Source organism: Nilaparvata lugens, chromosome 2, assembly GCF_014356525.2.
Source record: "Nilaparvata lugens isolate BPH chromosome 2, ASM1435652v1, whole genome shotgun sequence".
NCBI lineage: Eukaryota > Metazoa > Arthropoda > Insecta > Hemiptera > Delphacidae > Nilaparvata > Nilaparvata lugens.
The window spans coordinates 45,377,515-45,399,992 of NC_052505.1; the positions used below are offsets into that span (position 1 = coordinate 45,377,515).

The 22,478-nt window shown below is 34.7% G+C and overlaps 3 protein-coding genes across 3 annotated transcripts in view; 1 reads left to right on the forward strand and 2 right to left on the reverse strand.

The window, feature by feature from the left end:
* The window catches only part of LOC111044905, a 336,821-nt gene that overhangs the window by 113,721 nt on the left and 200,622 nt on the right, over positions 1–22,478 (reverse strand). The window lies entirely within an intron of this gene.
* On the reverse strand, positions 836–18,547 carry LOC111055984 (transmembrane protein 41A). Its single transcript, XM_022343295.2, has 5 exons — positions 18,101–18,547; positions 16,392–16,547; positions 4,723–4,890; positions 1,809–1,947; positions 836–1,342 (listed from the first exon to the last, which is right to left on the reverse strand). The coding sequence occupies exons 1-5, from the start codon at positions 18,197–18,199 to the stop codon at positions 1,161–1,163; spliced, it is 744 nt and encodes a 247-aa protein (XP_022198987.2). The 5' UTR covers positions 18,200–18,547; the 3' UTR covers positions 836–1,160.
* LOC111055916 (tyrosine-protein kinase hopscotch) overlaps positions 18,808–22,478 on the forward strand; it is a 65,792-nt gene continuing 62,121 nt past the window's right edge. The window contains exons 1-3 of the mRNA XM_022343226.2: positions 18,808–18,913; positions 19,898–20,733; positions 21,621–21,874. Coding sequence (XP_022198918.2) covers positions 20,008–20,733; positions 21,621–21,874 — 980 coding nt within the window. The 5' untranslated portion in view covers positions 18,808–18,913; positions 19,898–20,007. The remainder of the gene's footprint in view (positions 18,914–19,897; positions 20,734–21,620; positions 21,875–22,478) is intronic.

The following is a 22,478-nucleotide window of genomic DNA, read 5'->3' on the forward strand; positions in this document are numbered from 1 at the left end:
CCTATTAGAGACAGACGATATACCTAAAAGTGAGTTTATAGACCTGTGAGAGATGATGAAACGTTGCCAAATCAGCTGATTATAAATAAAAGTACATTCATATTATTCATATTTAAACTGATGAATTGTTAACGTCATTTGGTATTTTGGGTGGTGGTACCACAAGGAGTGAAAAGGAAAAAACATGGATTTAGCAATTTTTCGCAAAGTTGAAAAAAATTAACAATTTTCAACAAGCTATAACTCGTTTCCTATCAGAGATAGAAAAACATCTAAGAGATGAAAATGTAGAGAATTTAATTCTCTTCAAAAAAGAATATAGCAAAAATATTGATTGAACAATTGGTTTTGGAGATATCGTGAAAAAACTGAAAAAGTACCAAAATCTCTTGGTTTTCTGGCTGCCAAAAGTTATGCCTTCAGAAATTTTGGTGGGAAACCATACATTACTCTTACTAATACCCAAATGGACCGATTAAAACCTTAATTATTGTTTGGTCCGATGTACTATATGATTGGGCTAGAAATATTATGTTAATATTTTTGTACAAATGGATAAATAAACAAGTTAATTCATTTATTTATTCATAGAAAGTGAACAATTCCAAATGTATTTCACATAATAAATTATATGAAACGGTACGGAACTAGAAAAGGTAAGAGCTACCTTCTTTGTCTAATGATAGACAAGGATAGGAAACCAATGTTAATCAGGGTAGGTGCTGACTTTATAACGTGAATCTCACTAATAGTTATCGAACTGATCTTGCTTCGGGTTTTTTACCGTTTTCGGCATATGATGAGAATTTGGAAGAGGCAATTTATTGATCCCACATTTTTTTTCTTTATCATTACCATATCTATTTTATCTAAAAAAAATTGCACTTGAAACTTATTTTACACTGGTTGACAACTAATTGACACATAAAAGTTGTTGGTATGAAGTAGAGACGTCTTCATTATGGCCCGGTTGCACAAAAGTCTATTAAATTCATCATGATTAAATGCCACGAGGACTAATCAGAGAAGGTTTTTTTTCAAAATGAATTCTCTGGTTGTCGTGAAATTTAATCACGATTAAATTTCAACAGGCTTTTGTGCAACTGGGCCTAAATGTGATATGAAAGCGTTCACAGCCAAATGAATTAGAAGACTATTAGCTAAGTCTTCTTTTTCATATTTTCGTGGATTTGCTTTCTGAACAGTAATTTGGGAGCTAATACCACACTGGCCATGGCAGCCAACTGTAGCAATGTTCTTGAACTGAACACTTGGTCGAGGGAAGACAGGGATGCCAACATTCCACCAGCCTGCACGCAGAGGTAATTGTAGGGCATTAAACCTGCAAAACAATCGCACGAATTAAAAATAAGGTTCAAGTCATATTGAAGCCACTAAAAATGTAGCCTACACCAATGTCAACCAAAATGTGAGAGATATGCATCTCAAAGGAATCATCCATAATTGTAGGAAGAAAACGTTTCTGATAAGACCTTTTAATTTTTGGGATAGTTCAATATGAAAAAAAGTCAAGTTTACAGTAAGAGAAGAACTTTCACATATAGAAGACGAGGTGTATGAGTAGGTGTACTCACCTATTCAATTCAAAATCGCAATTCAATTTATAGTTCTCAAAACTCAAAAAATATGAGAAGACTTTAAATACTCATATTTAATTTATTAGACTATTCATTGAGAAAACTGTTATTTTCAAAATAAATATGTTCATATCTATTATAGCTTGGAGAAATCTATTCAGTCTTTGACTTGAGACAAAAATAAGATTACTTATAAATTCAAAGACTTACCAAATAAGACAGAAATGAAGAACAAATGTAGTGGAACTTCAATAATGGGACACAACACGTTGATGAGCCAGTTGGGTGTCATTGGAAACAGTCGAAGAAATATTAAAAAGTAGATCAAACTGTTAGGATCTTTATCGACCTGAAAATTAAAATCGTAGCTACCGTCAAATGGAGATTTTTACATAATAGCTGGACACATTCAGAGATTTTCTTACAGATAGCTTAGGGAAACGGAATTTTGATTTTTAAAATTCACAGGACTGTAAAGTCGGTACGGTAGTTTGAAATTTTTCGCAATTGATGTGAACAATTTCCATTACATTTAATAATCATGGATTATTTGTGTGAACGTGTAATAGCTTTTTTATGAATCAATTTCAGCTGTTTTACTTGCATGATATCAAGCCGGTAAATAGCTGATTTTAGAACAAATAATAAACATATAATTCTCATTACAGCAAAAACTGTAATAAATTGCATTAATACATTACTAAACTGTAATAAAATCATCATATGTTTTCTTTACAGTCGAGTATGTTTCCTAGTTCCGAAATAGGAAAAGCAAAACTGGTACAAAAAACCACCTTTTAGCGCTCCAGGTGGAAGTTTTTTTTCAATTACAATCAAGAAATTCCTGATTCGGAATTTGTAAACTAGGTTATGTTTATAGAATGCATGTAGTAACTTCAGCACAAGCAGGTAATGTTTTCTATTTCCCAATTATTCTTCTTTAGATTATTATGGCAAAAAATCGTGAACGTTACTTGGACGTGAATGTCTCTTGCAGGGCTCGAATAAAATTCTAGTCTCGGCTAACGCCTCGACTAGAAACATCATCCCTACCCTGCAAAATGACCCTTCCCGTCCATGTGACGTAAAATACTATTTATATAAATGACGACATTACTGTCGCACAGAAAATATTTTACAGCTTTACATCTTAATGGCCGGAACACACATATCCGCACCGAGCCCGCGCCGCGGCACGGCCGTGTGACGGATGACGTACTACGGGGAGTGAGAAAACAAATGCTTTCAAACGTGTAGGGACACATACTACCGCACCGCGTCAGCACCGTCCCTGTGTTTGTTGCCCAAGCCGTGCACGCGCCGTCACCGACTAGTTCAGTTTACTTTTTGACGGAGACGGTGCAGGCTCGTTTAACATAGAGAGTGAAAAACTTATTGAATAGATACGGAATATTGCAGTATTTTACGATCAAAGTGATGAGAAATATGGTTGAACAGAAAATAAGTAAAAGTATAACCAAATAATAAGTCAAGCTGAAGGTATAATAGACATAATTTAATAAATAATAAAATAAACAACAAAAAGTATAAAAGAAGAAACCCGTGACTGTGTCTTAAATTTTGAATTTAAAACTAATTACGTTTAGATACATAAGACAGAAGATAACAATTTCATTGCTGACATAGTATATATTTTCAATACAATCATGACTGATTGTGGTATAGTTATGCACCGAAATATATACCAGCACTATGATTCTCATCGTCTACAGGTAATTAGTTAAAAATTGAAAAATTAAAATCGGATGTATAAAGCTTTAATAGTGTTAACAATAGTTTTAACACATTCAGAATTCAGACCACAATAGCTCTACAGAACTGAAACACTGCTGCCGCTCGGCTGTCGCACGGATATGTGTGTTCTCCTATCACCATCACCGTGTCGTGGGCGTAGCTCGGCCGTACCTCGGCACGGGCTCGGTGCGGTTATATGTGTCCCGAGCTTGAATGGTGCAATATCGGGGCACCGAGCTTCGCTCGTTATTTATTAAATTTATTGATAAACAGAACACAATTCTTTAAAATTATTGGGGAAGGACTAACAGACACAGCTCAAAAAAGTGTCTTCCCCGAATTTTGATTTATACGCTATAAATAGTTCAAAAAGTAGGGTAAATATGTTCCATACACTTGAATTCAGGTCCGATTTTCAGTCCAAACATTTGAAAACAGAAAATTTCTAATTGTGATTGTTTACAGACCAAATTAAAATACAAAATAACAATCACTAATCACATGAAACTGTAAAATAATGATTAACTTTGAAAATTATGATAAATTTGAAAATATGTTTTTTTTAATATGATTATTATTTTTCATTAATTATTAATAATTTGACCTTTCAAACCCTTGAGGTTTGTTCATCTTTTTAAGTCGTGTTTATATTTTACAGCTGGCTATACGTCAGTTTACGAATTTCGGGGTGAGATATTTTAATTTTCCACAGACGCACTCGGTCACTCAAGTTTTTATTATACTCATACTCGCTTTTTTATTATCCACAGACTACGAAAATCTCAGCTGTTTTTCCAAGGATGAATTAACCTTTTAATGTCGTTCAGCGAGTTTTCCCAAGGATGAGACGTAGTGCAATCGAATTTTTATATCATAATCCTACTATGTTCCAAATTTCGTGAAAATCGTTAGAGCCGTTTTCGAGTTCCGGTGAAATACTAACATATAAACATCTAAACATATAAACAAAAATAGCTCGATTAATAGTATAGGATATCTGAATGGATTTTGGTGTAATTAATTAAGCTACGATTACACCAAAATTAACAAAACGTTTATTTCTGCGTCCTTATAGATTCTATTAGATTGAACATAACTTGTCAAACACATGTGTTTGTCAAGTTCCGTTCAATCTAATAGAATCTATAAGAACGGAAAAATAAACATTCATTGCCTTACCAAGAATTTTCTACACTGTTAGTCCAGAGCCTAGACTGTGTGGGGTGGTATGCATAGATCTTAAAACTAGAGTTAAGAACTAAATTTGCAAGAAACATAAGGCTTAAAATGTCATGAAGATAATGTCGTCTACCAAAGTATCACACTGTATATTTCATGAAGAGTAAATATGAAGGCATTTATGTATTACCCCTAATGCAGAACGGAGATATCGAATTTCATTTGGAAAATAGTACTGTAGAGTAGGTTTTCCAAATGTCCTTGAAAGTAAAAAGCAAAACGATGCCCCAATCGCCGTTAAAATGCAGCAGAGTGGAAACCCTATGAGAACACCAAATATTGCTCCAGCTAGAACGTTCTGAAAAAAAGAAAAATGGTCACATAATGTCCACAATCTAACTTGTTATCAATCTTCATCGCACTCAGATTTGTAACTTAAATAAAGGTTTCTCCCAAATTTCAATATTAAAGCTTTGTCCATACCACTGCGACTGCGTTACGCATGGGAGCTACTGCGAAGGGAGCAGGATCATTATTTTAAGCCGTGGTTGAATGGTTGAAATCGTCGCCGTCATGCTCTTTATTTTTGTACGATTCATTGAATGAAGGGGGTTCAAACAAATTTTTCAAACTTGTTCTGGATCGAATTTACTTTTATGTTTGTTTGTTGATTTCTCTGTTTCTCAAATACCTTTTCGAAAACAGTTTGAATTGGCTTCTTAGAGGGATATGCATAGCACTTTCGTATGTAATGTAGTGAGGTCCACGTTATAATGATAGTGGAGAAAGATAGGGGAACAACGATGCCGATTCTTTGCCTTCCCATTGCCTTCTATATAGAGGATAGCTGATAGGTACCGGTATAACTTATGTAATACTTACTGTTCATTCTTGTTAAAAATAATCAATTATATTCTATTCATCGAGAAAATATACCTATATTTCATATACCTATATTTCAATGATTAAATAATAAATTTTCATAATCGATATTGAATATTTTGCTAATTCATTACATTTCTACATTGTTAAAACTATTTGGAAACGTTGCGGAGCTATAAAAGGATAGCGCTATTTGCTTTTTCGTATGATAGCAACAACAATATAAATGAAATACCGCCAATATAACGTGGACCTCACTATAGCTATAAGATTGCACCCCACATTCACTTTAACCATGAGCAGAAAAGACTAGCATTAATAAATTACTATGAATTAATCAAAGATATAGAACAAATTTAATAATAGAATTGTACATAAAAGTAAAACCTGTACAATGAATTACCGTATTTATCAAAAACCAAGTCAAGCTTCACCGAATGAGCCACTGGGAATAATGAGTTATTCAGATTCCCAGAGCTTTTATCTTAAAAAAATACAAGTTTCAAAATAAGTGCTCAGTAATAGCATAGAGGAACAATAGCATAAGTTGTATGTCTTACGCTATTGTTTCTCTATGGTAATAGATAGGATTATGCTCACCGCTCACCACCTACTGCAAGTGCCTTCCAGAAAAGAGAAGGGTCCACTAAAAGAATACGGTATAGTTGACCAAACGCAGTGAGGTCTACGTTTAAACTCGGATTTTCTTTCGTCTGTCTGTATGTATGTATGTAACGCATTTACGGTCAAACGCGTTGATAAAATTAAATGAGACTAGCCGTCAGGCTCGCTTCGCTCGCCATATCCGTCTAGCAAGGGGGCTCCACCCCCTGGACCCCCGACTGGATCGTCCAAAAATGAACCAGCGGGCTCGCTTCGCTTGCCTGCATTTTTCATTTGAGAATGCTTCATTCCATCAGAAAGTCAAAGTACTTCCTCGCTCGATTCAATCACCGATTAATTTAAATTATTTAGTGCAGAGTTGAAAAATTCGTTGGGATATTATGATAATTATTGTACTCCAGTCTAGCCTTTTAAATTCGAGATAGAAATGACGTGGAGAACTAACAAATCATTCATTCTCCAACTCTCTCGAGTCTGAAATTTTCCTGAGAAATGAAGAAATATGCATTGAAAACTCAATGAAAAACTGGAGAAAAGAAACCCTCCAATTTATCACCGCCATTACTTACTCCAAACCTGAAAAACCAGAAGGATTTGTGTAGCAAATTTTAACAATTTCGGTCGATAAGATAATGAGAAAGCTAATAATCTAGAAGAACGTTGAAAAACGCCAGTTTTGAGCATATCATAGGCGAAATATTGAAGGCCTCTCAATTTATAGACCTCAGCGGAAACACTGCACCCAATTTGAACGTTTTATGTCAATTCATCTCGAAAATTTGAGAAAACGTAGAAAAACGCTGGTAAAAACACCTGTTACTATATCGGCGTATATTTGGCGAACAAAATTCTTCCACCTCAGTTAAACCTGTGTACTGAATTTTTCTTAATATATTTCCATCAATTATTGAACAATGTGAGAAAACGCAGAAAAGCTAAGAAAAACGTTGATTTTTCGTATCTTTGATGAAATATTACAGTCACCTCATCACAAAATTTTAGACCCTAGCTAAACCTTTGTACCAAATTTGAACATTTTCTGTCTATTACTTGATGAAAGAACTGAGAAAACGCAAAAAACCGCTAATTTTGGGCGAATCGTTGGCGTTATTTCAAATTCCTTCTAACACAACATTATTACACCCCAGCTGAGCTTCTGTACTAAATTTTAACATTTTCTGTTCATTTTGTTCTCGATAAAGCTACGAAAGCGCAAAAAACGCTGGAGAAACGCAGATTTTGGGCGTATCTTTGGCGTTATTTCAAACTCCTTCTAACACAACATTATTACACCCTAGCTTAGCTTCTGTACTAAATTTGAACAATTTCTGTTCATTTTTGTTCTCGATAAATCTGAGAAAAGCAAAAAAACGCTGGAGAAACGCAGATTTTGGGCGTAGTTGGAATGGTTGTGTTTCTTAGGATATCTATGAAGTGGAAGGAGTCTCTGATATGAGAGGGTAAGGAGGCAACAATGGGTTGGAGGAGGAAATCAACAAGGGCAGAGATTCGTTCTCAGAACCTCCAAGCACTTGGACCAGGACTGGAAGCAGCTCCAAGCACCCAAATAAAAGCCAATTCTTTCGTCTTGAATCTATGGAGGGGGCTGTGGGAGGGAGGGTGGCAAGGACTTTGACTTTGAAGCATTGGTCAAAGTTCTTGTTGTGCTCAGAGCCATGGGTAGGGATGGGTAGGGAAGCATTATTTTTAAAGGAAGCCCTGTGATTGTTGATCCGGAGGTTTAGGGCAGTGGTGGTTTCACCTATGTAGAAGGCAGGACAGGACAGAAGTTGCAGGAAAGGAGGTAGATGCAATTTTTGGAGATGCAATTACTGGATTGGTGGATTTGGTGGGTGTAGTTGGTGATAGGACTGGTAAAGGAGATGGAAGAAACCTGGATGATAGATGATAGGAGATGATAGGTGGGTGTAATTGGTGATTGGACTGGTAAAGGAGATGGAAAAAACCTGGATGATAGATGATAGGAGATGATAGGTGGGTGTAATTGGTGATAGGACTGGTAAAGGAGATGGATGATAGGAACCTGTCCTATCACTGATTCTTCCATCTCCTTTACCAGTCCTATCACCAATTACACCCACCTATCATCTCCTATCATCTATCATCTATCATCCAGGTTTTTTCCATCTCCTTTACCAGTCCTATCACCAATTACACCCACCTATCATCTCCTATCATCTATCATCCAGGGTTTTTCCATCTCCTTTACCAGTCCTATCACCAGTCCTATCACCAATTACACCCACCTATCATCTCCTATCATCTATCATCCAGGTTTTTTCCATCTCCTTCACCAGTCCTATCACCAATTACACCCACCTATCATCTCCTATCATCCATCTCCAGGTTTTTTCCATCTCTTTTACCAGTCCTATCACCAATTACACCCACCTATCATCTCCTATCATCTATCATCCAGGTTTTTTCCATCTCCTTTTCCAGTCCTATCACCAATTACACCCACCTATCATCTCCTATCATCTATCATCCAGGTTTTTTCCATCTACTTTAGCAGTCCTATCACCAATTACACCCACCTATCATCTCCTATCATCTATCATCCAGGTTTCTTCCATCTCCTTTACCAGTCCTATCACCAATTACACCCACCTATCATCTCCTATCATCTATCATCCAGGTTTTTTCCATCTCCTTTACCAGCCCTATCACCAATTACACCCACCTATCATCTCCTATCATCTATCATCCAGGTTTCTTCCATCTCCTTTACCAGTCCTATCACCAATTACACCCACCTATCATCTATCATCCAGGTTTCTTCCATCTCCTTTACCAGTCCTATCACCAACTACACCCACCAAATCCATCAATCCAGTGTAATTGCATCTCCAAAAATTGTATCTACCTCCTTTCCTGCAACTTCTGTCCTGCCTTCTACATAGGTCAAACCACCACTGCCCTAAACCTCCGGATCAACAATCACAGGGCTTCCTTTAAAAATAATACTTCCCTATATATATATATATATATATATATTATATATATATATATATATATATATATATATATATCTATATATATATATATATATATATATATATATATATATATATATATATATAAGTTGAGGTAGGGAACTCAGTTCTCGAAAATTTCCGTACCGTATCTACAGCCCTGGCAGTAGGAGTTCCATTCAAAAGAGAGGATATCTCCATCGCCATTGATATGTCCAAAGCTCCGCCAATTTATGTAGATGCATAACAATATGATTATTATCTATAGTTATTATATTACAAATTGCTTTTTCATATCATATACAGTTCAATAGTTATTTTCTTAGTCTATATTATGTAAATTCAACTATACCTTTGCTGTATTGTAAGCTACTGTATATAAGTGTATAAGCCAGTATATATTGTAATCTACATAAATAAAGTACTCAATCAATCAATCAATCAATCAATCGCCCATAGGGTCCCTTCAGCTAAGAAAAAACTAAACCAATCATCGTTCGTTTCGTTTCGCAGACTACAAAACTTCAATGGAGAAATGCTGCAAAGAAAAAGCAAAACCTGTGTTCTACCGATATTCATCCTAATCTTTCACCTCAGAATATTTACATCAACGATCATTTAACCGCGCACAATAAGATCCTTCTTGGGAAAGCTAAAAACATGTCCAGAAATGGAGAGTTAGCCTATGTATGGGTAAAGGAGGGAAAGATTATGGTTAGGCAGAGGGAGGGTTCACCAGCAAAAAGAATTTCATATGAGGAGAATCTTTCGGAATTCATGAAAACTTAATAACTTTTTGTATTTGTTTCAATAACTAAATAGCAGCATAATCGAAAAAGAACTAAGAAATAGAATAATAGCGAAAAATCAAATAGAGTCGCTTATTATTTCTCTTTGAACTCTATTTATTTCCAGTTTATCATTTAAATTTAGTAGATTCGTTCATACAAGTAATTTGATAATAAGGTTGATTGATTTATAATATTATATTGTTTTAATATTTTGTTATAAATTTAATAATTTATAATTTTGTGGCGTCTTGAGGAACCAAGGAGTCGGTTCCAATAATCTTTTATTTTTAATCTTAATTTATTTTCTTATTTCATTTTCTATACCTTTTTTAGTCTCTTCGTTTTAGAAACTCTTTTTTCTTTTTTATGGTTCTAGAAACCGTTTTTGATGAGCAGATTTCCCTTGTATGTTACAATACGATCGAAATAGAGGATATTTTCCAGTGCAAGACAGAGTCGTTTGGTGATAGATTATGTAATTCGCTTAAATATTAGAAGCTTAAATAAAAACTTTGACAATTTTTCCTATATAATTAGTAATTGCTCAGTTGATTTCCATATAATTATTCTGACTGAAACATGGGTGGTTGATAATAATTTCAATTTTAGCTTGAACGGATATTCAGTAATAAATAAGTTAGGTAAAATTAACAAATGTGACGAAGTCTGTATATTTTTCAAAAATAGCTTAATCGTAGACGAGTCAACTTGTTAGATTACTGATGCAAGCTCTGTCTGCTTGGATGTACAAATGCCAGGTGTAAAAGATAAGATAACAATTATCGCTGTTTATAGTTCTCCTGCATCGAGTGTAGATACGTTTCTGAACAGCTTAGAGGAATATTTGCTATCTCTCAGAAATAGAGCTAATATAATCTTTGCAGGTGACATCAATATTCACTTAAATGATAATAACACCATTTCCAGCGATTATTTTAGCACACTATCATTAAATGGTTTGAAGTCATATATTAATAAGCCTAACAGAGTTCATGGCAGCACAGAACCATGCATTAATCATTTTTTTTTAAACTACTTTTAATCCTGATAATGTAATTAGCTCAATTATCAAAACAAGCATTACTGACCATTTTTGTATTAGTATTCATGTTGATCTTTCAATTGATTTTCTTAAAGCCGCTAAACCTGTCTATTCTTATAAGAAAATTGACTATAATAAATTACTGTTATCTATTGGGGAGGAGAATTGGGAAGATCTGCGTAACCCAAAACACGTTACATTGAACAAGCAACTGTTAAAGTAGATACTCCGCATAAGTTTCAATCATTAAAACCCTGGATCACCAGGGGTCTTGTTTTGTCAATTACTAAACGTGATAAATTATTTAAAAGGCTCTCAAAGCAACCTTTTAATGCTATTTTAAAAAATGAATTTATCGCTTACAGGAATATGCTAATAAATTATTGAAACAGAGTAAATGTGATTATTATAAAAATAAAATTAGCCAAAATAAAAATAGTGTCAAGAAAGTCTGGGACACGTTAAATGAGATGTTGGGAAGAAAACGAAAATCGATTACTCTCAAAATTGATGCTGATATTTTAAATATCCACTTCGCCGAAGTAGGTAAGAACTATGCTGAAAAAATGAAAAGCGAAAATCCCATCTCATCTGCGGGAAAGAAGTTTAAAGATTCATCTATAAGAGATTAAAGCCTACATTTATAAAAAGGCCTCTAATTCTAAATGTAGGCTTTAATCAATTAGAACTGAACATGAATAAGAGGAATCAACAAATTGAATAAATAACGTTTGCTCTGGTTGCATCACCACATTCTTCCCCCGTTTGAGAGAATTCCAATTCAAGAGTTCTGAGGTTTAGGTGCCAAATAACGGAGAGATAATGTGGATTCACGTCCATCTTGAAGACGGATGAATGTATACTCAGGATTGGCTTGAATGAGTTCAACCTCTTCGACTAAAGGGTCACTATTTGATCTTCTTACTAGCTTCTTCAAACAGACTGTGCCAGCAGCTGACAACCAAGAAGGACGAGATGTGCTGGTCTGAGAACGTCGAGGGTGGAGAAACATTCATTCATGCGGGGTTGCATTGGTCGCTGTGCACAGTAGAGAACGGATTGAGTGTAGTGCTCCTGGGAGGGTTGTTTCCCACCTCCAAATCGGCAAGGCAAGGCTTTTCAAGCCCAAACTTATGGTTTTCCAAACAACTCCTTTATATTATTCCGCCTGCCCATTTCCTTTAGGGGGTTGTAAGGCGTTGTATGGCTGATTGCTATACCTTTTGACTGTAAATGAGTTCTAAGAAGATCCGACATGAATGACGATCCTCAATCTGAATATATGTACGAAGGTAGACTAAAGCTGCGTTTACACCGGAGTTAATAACACGAGTTATGAACAAAAGTTATCAACTTAACTGAATCTTCAAAAATATCTCTTAACAAAAGTTAATAGCTCGTGTTTTTAACAGAAAATTCCTTGTTGTTAACAAGAATGGTTGAGTTCAAAGCCACTGATCGGTGAGTGAACGATGAGATCGGTGAGTGAACGTGGCTCTGAACGAACCACTGTTTTGTCGTTGAACGATGCATAGACTCATATGCAGCGCTAGATTATTTGGAATTGAAATCGGCCATTAAGGGGACAGCCTGGAAGATTATTACATTCTAAAGATCTTGAAGATTTTTGTGATCTATAATATTACAAAAATAGATTTCTTTCAATGATATGATAAATAAAGCTGACTGAAAAGTTATCAACTTTTTTATATCAAAACTAGCAGCTAAATAAAATGTTATTAACATGTTAATGACTTCTGTTATCAACAAAAATGTTAATAACAGAAATGTTGAAAACATTTGTTAACAAAATGTTTATTCCTCCGCCCTTATAGATTTTATTGGATTGAACATAACTTGAATAAAAAATCTGGTGTGGCGCACTCACACTACTTTCCTTGCCGTTATGAAAATTGATCACCTGACGCTACGGTAGTGTTCCCGCGCATCTCAAGTCTACTATTCAAAGATTAGAGCCAGCTGGTGACAGGTTAATAACGCTGGAGACACACGAGGTCTACTATCTCTTCATAGTGAATCATTTAATAGCATCAACAGTTGCCAATAGTTTGCAATTGGATAATCACATTTTCTCGATTTTCGAGTTTATTTTTAATTTCAGGTGGAAATGTTACTGAACATTAATTGTAGAGATTCTCATGCTCAATCTATTCCACTCAGAATTTTTTGTTCAAATTGTATCTGAAGCTTGATAATTAAGAATCTAAAATCAAAATTTGCTTAGATGGGGCGGAACTCCTGAAATTTTTACAGATATGGGACTTGTGGCAGTTGATAGAGCTTATCGATGACTATTTCATGTATAACTTTAATCAAAATCGTTGAAGCCTTTTTCGAGAAAATCGCGAAAACCCCTGTTTTGACAACATTTTCGCCATTTTAGCCGCCATCTTGAATCGCATTCGATCAAATTTGTTTGTGTCGGATCCTTATATTGTAAGGACCTCACGTTCCAAATTTCAAGTCATTCCGTTAATTGGGAGATGAGATATCGTGTACACAGGCGCACATACACTCATACATACGCACACACACATACAGACAGACCAATACCCAAAAATCTGGTGTGGCGCACTCACACAACTTTCCTTGCAGTTATGAAAATTGATCACCTGACGCTAGTGTTCCCACGCATCTCAACTCTACTATTCAAAGATTTGAGCCAGCTGGTGACAGGGCAATAACGCTGGAGTCACACATGAGGTCTGCTATCTCTTCATAGTGAATCATTTAATAGCATCAACAGTTGCCAATAGTTTGCAATTGGATAATCACATTTTCTCGATTTTCGAGTTTATTTTTAATTTCAGGTGGAAATGTTACTGAACATTAATTGTAGAGATTCTCATGCTCAATCTATTCCACTCAGAATTTTTTGTTCAAATTGTATCTGAAGCTTGATAATTAAGAATCTAAAATCAAAATTTGCTTAGATGGGGCGGAACTCCTGAAATTTTTACAGATATGGGACTTGTGGCAGTTGATAGAGCTTATCGATGACTATTTTAGGTATGAATTTGATCAAAATCGTTGGAGCCTTTTTCGAGAAAATCGCGAAAACCCCTGTTTTGACAACATTTTCGCCATTTTAGCCGCCATCTTGAATCGCATTCGATCAAATTTGTTTGTGTCGGATCCTTATATTGTAAGGACCTCACGTTCCAAGTTTCAAGTCATTCAGTTAGTTGAGAGATGAGATATCGTGTACACAGGCGCACATACACTCATACATACGCACACACACATACAGACAGACCAATACCCAAAAATCTGGTGTGGCGCACTCACACAACTTTCCTTGCAGTTATGAAAATTGATCACCTGACGCTAGTGTTCCCACGCATCTCAACTCTACTATTCAAAGATTTGAGCCAGCTGGTGACAGGGCAATAACGCTGGAGTCACACATGAGGTCTGCTATCTCTTCATAGTGAATGATTTAATAGAATCAACAATAATTTGCAATTGAATATTCACATTTTCTCGAATTTAAAGCTTATTTTCAATTTTAGGTGAAAATGTTACTGAACATTAATTGTAGGGATTTTCATGCTCAATCTACTCCATTTGATTTTTTTTGTTTCAATTGTATCTGAAGCCTGATAATTGGGAATCTATCTGCATTGATGGGGCGGAACTCCTGAAATTTTTACAGATATGGGATTTGTGGCAATTGATAAAGCTTATCGATGACTATTTTAGGTATGAATTTGATCAAAATCGTTGGAGCCGTTTCCGAGAAAATCACGAAAAACCCTGTTTTTGACAACATTTTCGCCATTTTAGCCGCCATCTTGAATCGCATTCGATCAAATTTGTTTGTGTCGGATCCTTATATTGTAAGGACCTCACGTTCCAAGTTTCAAGTCATTCAGTTAGTTGAGAGATGAGATATCGTGTACACAGGCGCACATACACTCATACATACGCACACACACATACAGACAGACCAATACCCAAAAATCTGGTGTGGCGCACTCACACAACTTTCCTTGCAGTTATGAAAATTGATCACCTGACGCTTGTGTTCCCACGCATCTCAACTCTACTATTCAAAGATTTGAGCCAGCTGGTGACAGGGCAATAACGCTGGAGTCACACATGAGGTCTGCTATCTCTTCATAGTGAATGATTTAATAGAATCAACAATAATTTGCAATTGAATATTCACATTTTCTCGAATTTAAAGCTTATTTTCAATTTTAGGTGAAAATGTTACTGAACATTAATTGTAGGGATTTTCATGCTCAATCTACTCCATTTGATTTTTTTTGTTTCAATTGTATCTGAAGCCTGATAATTGGGAATCTATCTGCATTGATGGGGCGGAACTCCTGAAATTTTTACAGATATGGGATTTGTGGCAATTGATAAAGCTTATCGATGACTATTTTAGGTATGAATTTGATCAAAATCGTTGGAGCCGTTTCCGAGAAAATCACGAAAAACCCTGTTTTTGACAACATTTTCGTCATTTTAGCCGCCATCTTGAATTGCATTTGATAGAAATTGTTCCTGTCGGATCCTTATAGTGAAAGGACCTTAAGTTCCAAATTTCAAGTCATTCCGTTAATTGGGAGATGAGATATCGTGTACACAGACGCACATACACTCATACACACACACACACACACACACACACACACACAAACCAGTTTTTTGGACTCAGGGGACCTTGAAACGTATAGAAATTCAGAAATTGGGGTACCTTATTTTTTTTCGGAAAGCAATACTTTCCTTACCTATGGTAATAGGGCAAGGAAAGTAAAACTTGTTCACCATACACATGGTGAACATATGTGTTTGTCAAGTTCCGTTCTATCTAATAGAATCTATAAGGACGGAAAAATAATCATTTTGCTAATAACTTTGGTGTAAACGCATCTTAAATAAGACGAAAATTTTATCGAGTCATTTGATATCACTATCGCTAGTTGTTCTTTCTTATTGCGTTTTGACATTTTTAGTTATAGTTGATTAAATTGTAATAGAATTAGAGACCTTTCAAGAAATGTAGGCTTTAATCAACTAGAACTAAACATGAATGTCTGAATAAGAGGAATCAACAAATTGAATAAATAACGGTTGCTATGGTTGGATCACTACAAATATAATAGTACAAATAAAATATATAGTACTATAATGTAGATTTATTTTATTAATTCCTGTGGATTGTACCACTTCCTCCGTAAACAAAGCCGTAGTGCATTCGTGTGAAGTCAGCACAGGTAGGGCTCCCTACACCAATAAAAATTCGTTGATTTCAGCTGATCTATATCAGTGAATGTTTTTATTGGTGTAAGAGTCCTACCTGTGCTGACTTCACACGAATGCACTATGGCTTAGTTTACGGAGGTAGTGGTACAATCCACTTCAAACTGTAGCTTTGGTTGCATTTATAAGGATTGCTTTAGTGAATACTAATTGTATCGATAGCATATTAACATAGACAAAAGATAGCATTAAGCTAAGCTATATTTTCTCTATAATATTATCAACTCACCATGAAAACAGAACCAGGAATCATGAATGACTGTTTGTAGAGATAAGCGCTGCTAAATAAAATGACCACATAAAGCCAATTCTCATCATAATACAAAGTCAATAAATTGGCTATCTGCTTAAGCTCATCAAAACTACCTGGGAATTTTAAAGACACCTGCAAACAAGGAAAATAGTTCTCATAATTACATTAATATCTGGGAACCGAGCTTTGCTCTAGAGTAGGTACAAAAGCATAGCAAATTTAAAACTATAGAGGAAATTATAACATATTCATTGTTTATATTTAGAATGATATACTATGTTTGCTACAATATTTGTTAATATAACATTTACTATTCTACACTAATAGCATCTAGTTACTATTTTGGAGTTTTTGAAGAAAGCGTGTATGATGAGGTAAATATGTTGATCATGTCACGGTATATAGAAGAAGAATTTTATCTAAATACCTTGGATCATGTCAATTAATTTCTTGCCCGATAATATTTCTTGTGAGATCAGCTGATTGAATGCAATAGTTCAACAGATGAGGCATAATTTGGTCTCAGTCTCACACACACGCACTCGCTCACTTACTTCCATTATAGACAGGCGATGAAATTCTCAGCTGTTTTTTCAAGGATGAATACCCTTTCAATGTCCTTTAGCAAGTTCTCACAGTGATGAGACCAAGTGCAATCGAATTTCTATATAAATAATAGACTTACTATCTTCCAAATTTTGTAAGAATCGTTAATTAGAGCCGTTTTTGAGATACGGTGACATACATTACAGACATATCAACATAATATATAAATATAAACATTAAGTTATATATACATATCAACAGAAATTGCTCGTTTAATAGTATAGATTATTATCTCTTTTTTATTTTATAAAATAGCTATATACCCTTTTTGAAATTAATAAAAAATAATAGATTAGAAACACTTATTAAAACTACTAGTTTCAATGTTCCACATCATCTACAGGATTAAAAAAATAAAAAAGGGTACTATAATGCTATTTTATAAATAAAAATAAGTAGCCCTGAATACATACATTCTAGGAAGATTATTATCTCGATTCTCGTTTACAAAATAATAATATCAAGTGGCCTGACTGACTCAGGTCTGGAGTCAGAGAGTTTTCAGTCGCAACTGATCAATTTCATGACCTACTGACTGCTTTTTAGGCAGCCGGCACCGTGTCCGGCTCTTAACGTGTCCATCCGAATTTGTATAATATAGTCAATCGCTTTGAATTGTTAACAATTTATTTTATTGAATTTCCAATTTTCGATTTAATTGAAATCAACTTGATCTTTCCACTAAAAAAGCAGGAAATGGATAGCGTAGTATTGTAGCAAGACCTACCTTTCGGTCGTAAGGGGGGTTTCATATCAATCTCCACACGAATTTATATTTTACCTTGAAAAACACATGGGACAAAAATATATTATATTTGAATGAGTCTATGAATTCTTTAAAAAGGCGAGATTTCAAAACTTTTCCAATTTTATCGAGGAAGAAAATGTACTGAGCTCGTCCCTTTTTGAATCAACTATTAAATTATATCTTTTGAGTCCAACTAAAAAAAATAACATCCATATGATCAGTATCTTGATAAGACGTTTAAAGAACACATAAATTGTGAGCTATCTTGAAATTCCATTCCAGAGAAATCTTTTGTAAGTAACAATTTAATATAAGACTTGGTAATACTTACATCATTATTTGTGCTTAGCTGTGGTGCCATAGTAGTTAGACCGTACAAGTAAGCTGTTGCAAAAAATATTATAGGAACAACAAACCAAACACTGGCCATTGAAACACATTAAATTATTACCAGAAGGTTGAAACTAAAATTGATAAAATGAGATTTTTACAACTGCCTTTATCTATTGTACACTAACTTTACTTTATTAGAATAAAATAAAAAAAAAGAGTGAATGTATAATTAAATGGAAATAAGTGTTTGCAATATCATACATTCAAATCAGCAACCAACAAGTAAATTGAATTAAAATGAACAATGTAGTTTTTTGCCAAGCAATACTATTATAAACAGCAATTATTTAACTTATAAATTATTATGTTTAATTTAGGTTATGTTTATATTTTTGTGTTTAGCTTTGATCAGTGAGTGACGTGAAACCTTAGACCAGTTATAGAATAGACACGCTGAGAAGTCTAGCAACAGTTTACATACAGTATGGAAACTTGGCTAGTACCCTGACGCTAAAATCCGCCATCTTGTTAGAAAGCGCCGGATTGTAATAGTATTGATGGTAGGTTCGGATCACTTTAATGATCCGGATCAATTGATCTCGTTCACTGCTACGAGCCAATCAGAAGACCAGGATTGGAACTTCCCAAGCTCACGTGACGTGTTTAGTATTGGCGTCATGTAAAAAGCATTGGTTAGATAGGCGATTGATTACAAGTTTCCATTCTGTATATTCTGTGTCCTTACGTTCACATAGACACTACAGTGCTACAGAGAGCATTTTTTGAATTTTTAATTTTTCTAATTCTATAGGTAAGTTTTGGTTTTTGTGAAGAATATATCTTACATGATAATAATTCATATATTTATTATTATTTTCAATTAGCATTTCAATTTATTTAGGTTTTGCCTTCTTTTATCTATAACAATAATTTTCTAACTTCTAACCTATAATTTGTGGTCTCTGTGTCAATACTGTACCACTGGTTCTTGTTGGTTCTGTGTTAAATAATCTTAATTTAAATTATTAAAAATCAACTTGTAATGTTAGCAGTCATTGATGTTTTAATTTAAGGTCTTGACTCCTAAGTAATAATAAAGTCTAGGTCAGCTTGAACTTTCTATCTTGCTTTTACGCAATTTGGAGTGAGAGCAGTAGCCTGAGTAAACCTAGAAATATATTTGTTTATATCAGTGATATTCGATAGCATCCTTTTTTGTAGTATGGTGATCTGTTACAGTATTGTAGTTTAAATATATATATTTTTAATTTGGATTTAAGTATTATGACAAACCACTTTTCCGCCTAGTTAATTTTGTGAAGCTATTTTTCCTCATTGTTGTGATTAGTTCAATTCAGTTTAATCGTTGACTTCTCTCATGCTTGATAGATTTCTTCAAAAAATGAAATAATTAATACTTGAAACACAAAGTTTATCAGGATGGCACTAGAAATGCAATGATCAAAACAATTCAAAGAAACTGGTCATCTCACCATCACCAATACCATACAATGGCACACTAATAAGATTCTCGTATAACAATTTTCTGATACCATTCATTTGTAAGTTGCACAGTTTCTGTGACTTGTGGTCAAGCCAATGACTAAAGCAATAAACTGCTGTTTTGAGGTGGGTAGATTTTCAGGTTGTTGCAAAACTTATTTGTTGCATAGTGAAAAAAGTCATTAAAATTAAAAAAAAGTTTATTTCACAACAAAAATTACTTCAAAATTACTATGTACATAATAAAACAAAATTATGTAAATTATTCATGATGGTATTATTTTTTCCACAGATAAATTTGCAGCACTTGATCTAAAGTATTATTTCAAGACATTTGAACTGGACGATATTGAAATTTATTGATTATCCAATTGGATATGTGTCCAGAGTAGGCAATCCATCATGGAGAAGTATGTAACTGTACATACACCGTTGGAACCCGAAAGACTTATCTACAAAATTAAGGATGGCACATTTGCCGAGGATATTCTTATAAGATGTTGTAGAGAACTGAAAATTGGACCAATTTGTAGACACATTTTTGCATTGAGGATCTGGAATGCGGACGAATTCATCAGTCCTGGAGTTGTTCTTGCGTTGTCTCAGACAACTGAGTTCGAGCTAAGAATCAGATTCAAGCTGCCACCGGTCAAGTCACTAAGGAAGTTGGATGTAAACGCTTATAATTACTACTTTCATCAGGTGCGCAATGATATTATCGATAATAAGGTGCCAGATATTAGCTATGACAAGTACAAGGACGAATTGGTCGGGCTGGCAGTCACTGATATGTATCGGGTCATTGTGGAGACCGGGCACAATAGGCATGAGATAGAAAATGATTACAAGAAATTCATCCCGAAAGAAATCAAAAAGCGACACTATTTTCATGTGAAGAAATTGATACGCGACAGCCTAACTACACTAATCAACCATAACTATAACTCGGATCGAGTGCGGAGCGCCTATCTGAGTAATTTTGAAGACATGGCTCCGAACTATTTGTGCGAACAGTACGAGGCTTTGATTGATGACGCAGGCAAGAATGAACGAAGAGTTACACTCAAAGTGGATCCCTACCACCGAGACCAGCCTGGCTTGAGATGTCGTTATGACGGCAAATCTGAAGTAAGTTGATCATTACATTTTTTATCATTTCAAAAATAATAATAAATAAATTCTATTTCCATTAAAATACAAACAAGCAATCTAATTTATAAAATTTACTACAAATGTAAATCAAGTTTTAAACTACATAATCTATATTTACAGGTCAGCCATCTCATATAAATTCCACAAAATTTAATTAAATTAATGTATTTAGTCGATTATGAAAAATTTAACAGTCACTCAATTGTATCTGTTAATGGAATTTTCACACTTGTACCTAGAAGTTTACTTTCTGTCTTGTTTGAAACTCATTGCTGCTAATTCAATTTTCCTAGATCAAGTAAAATGTTGTTTGAGAGTACCACATTAATTAAGTTTAACTAAAAACACAAATTGTCCCTTGCGCTTGGCCAACTAAATAAGTGCGATACGAACAAGCTTGGAATTTGATACGAACCTATGCCTGGAGGAACGTTACGATATCGTAGTTGCATACTCTAGCTATTCATCCTAATAATAGAATAATAATGACAATAATATTTGGTGACTTGGTTGGCTCAGGTCTGATTTCAGGGGCTATGACATGACCTAACGATTTTTTTAGGCAGCCGGGACCGAGAAAAATATTTTGCCCGGGCCGGAATTTGAACCCGGGCTTCTGAATTATAAAGCCAACATCAGATCCAAATTAGATCAGTCAAGCAATCCTTGGTGAACCATTAAGAAAAATTCTAGTAGCTTTAGCTGACTCAATGACTCCTATTTTCGCTAGGTAGCCATAGAGTGCTTCGCTAAGCATAATTCAATATTCATTTTTACGGCTCTTGATGATGAATGGTGAAACTTTATTTGTCGTTTATTACCTCTGTTGATTCGAATGATCTCATTTTGGCCTTCTATTTCAGTACCACCATCTTTGTTCAATAGAAGAGCTATGCTTTATATCGGTGAATATGAAGAGCTACGAAGCCGAAATATCGAGAAAGTCTGGAATACCCATCTACCTGAGATTTGAGACCGAGAGATCGTTTCTGTCTTTCATGAGTCTTCTTGACGGTTATTATCGACTTATGGTGATTTGGACTTTCAATCTGTGCAACAATTTTCAAACTCCGTCCCTTCAAAGTCTGAATGCTATCAAGTGTCATGGACCTGTCGGGTAAGTGGCCAATATAATCTCATTAAATTATCAAATAATTTGTATTTCAGTCATTACAGTACAGTATTTGAATGTAAATCACAGTGATTTACACTTACAGTTCCGTCATCCCACATTGATTTTGGCATTTTTTCAGATCTGACATTGACGTTTCCACTGTGAGCCCAGCCTTCAGCTGGATTTCACACAACAGTGACAGTGAACAGTGAAAATATAATTCCCATAGATTCTAATTGTATTATTCATATTCACTCTGCCAGGCTGAGTGGGAATAGTCCAATTAGAACTCGTGGCAATTATATTTTTACTGTCACTTTAGCGTGTGAATCCAGCTTTAGACTGATGACAAGAGTATGACAACTAAGGATTGATTGCCTGGAAAAATAATTTGAAGTCCTAACGAGATTCTATTCATATTGGTTTAAGTTATTATATTAGGTAAACATTTGTAAAATAGGTGCACAATATTTGACGTTTTTCGACAGATCTATGGTGTTTTATTATCTGATTATATAGTAGCGGGAGATTGAAGGTTTTCCAATTGAAATCTTGAAAGCTAAATGTAAAAAATTGACCTTGTTACCTAGTTTATCATTGCCATTGG

Coding starts and splice junctions, on each gene's coding strand:
- LOC111055984 (XM_022343295.2), bottom strand. CDS start 18,199: ATGGCCAGTGTTTGGTTTGTTGTTCCTATAATATTTTTTGCAACAGCT. Junction 16,548..18,100: donor AGCTAAGCACAAATAATGAT/GTAAGTATTACC, acceptor CCTTGTTTGCAG/GTGTCTTTAAAATTCCCAGG. Junction 1,948..4,722: donor ATCTCCGTTCTGCATTAGGG/GTAATACATAAA, acceptor TTTAATTTTCAG/GTCGATAAAGATCCTAACAG.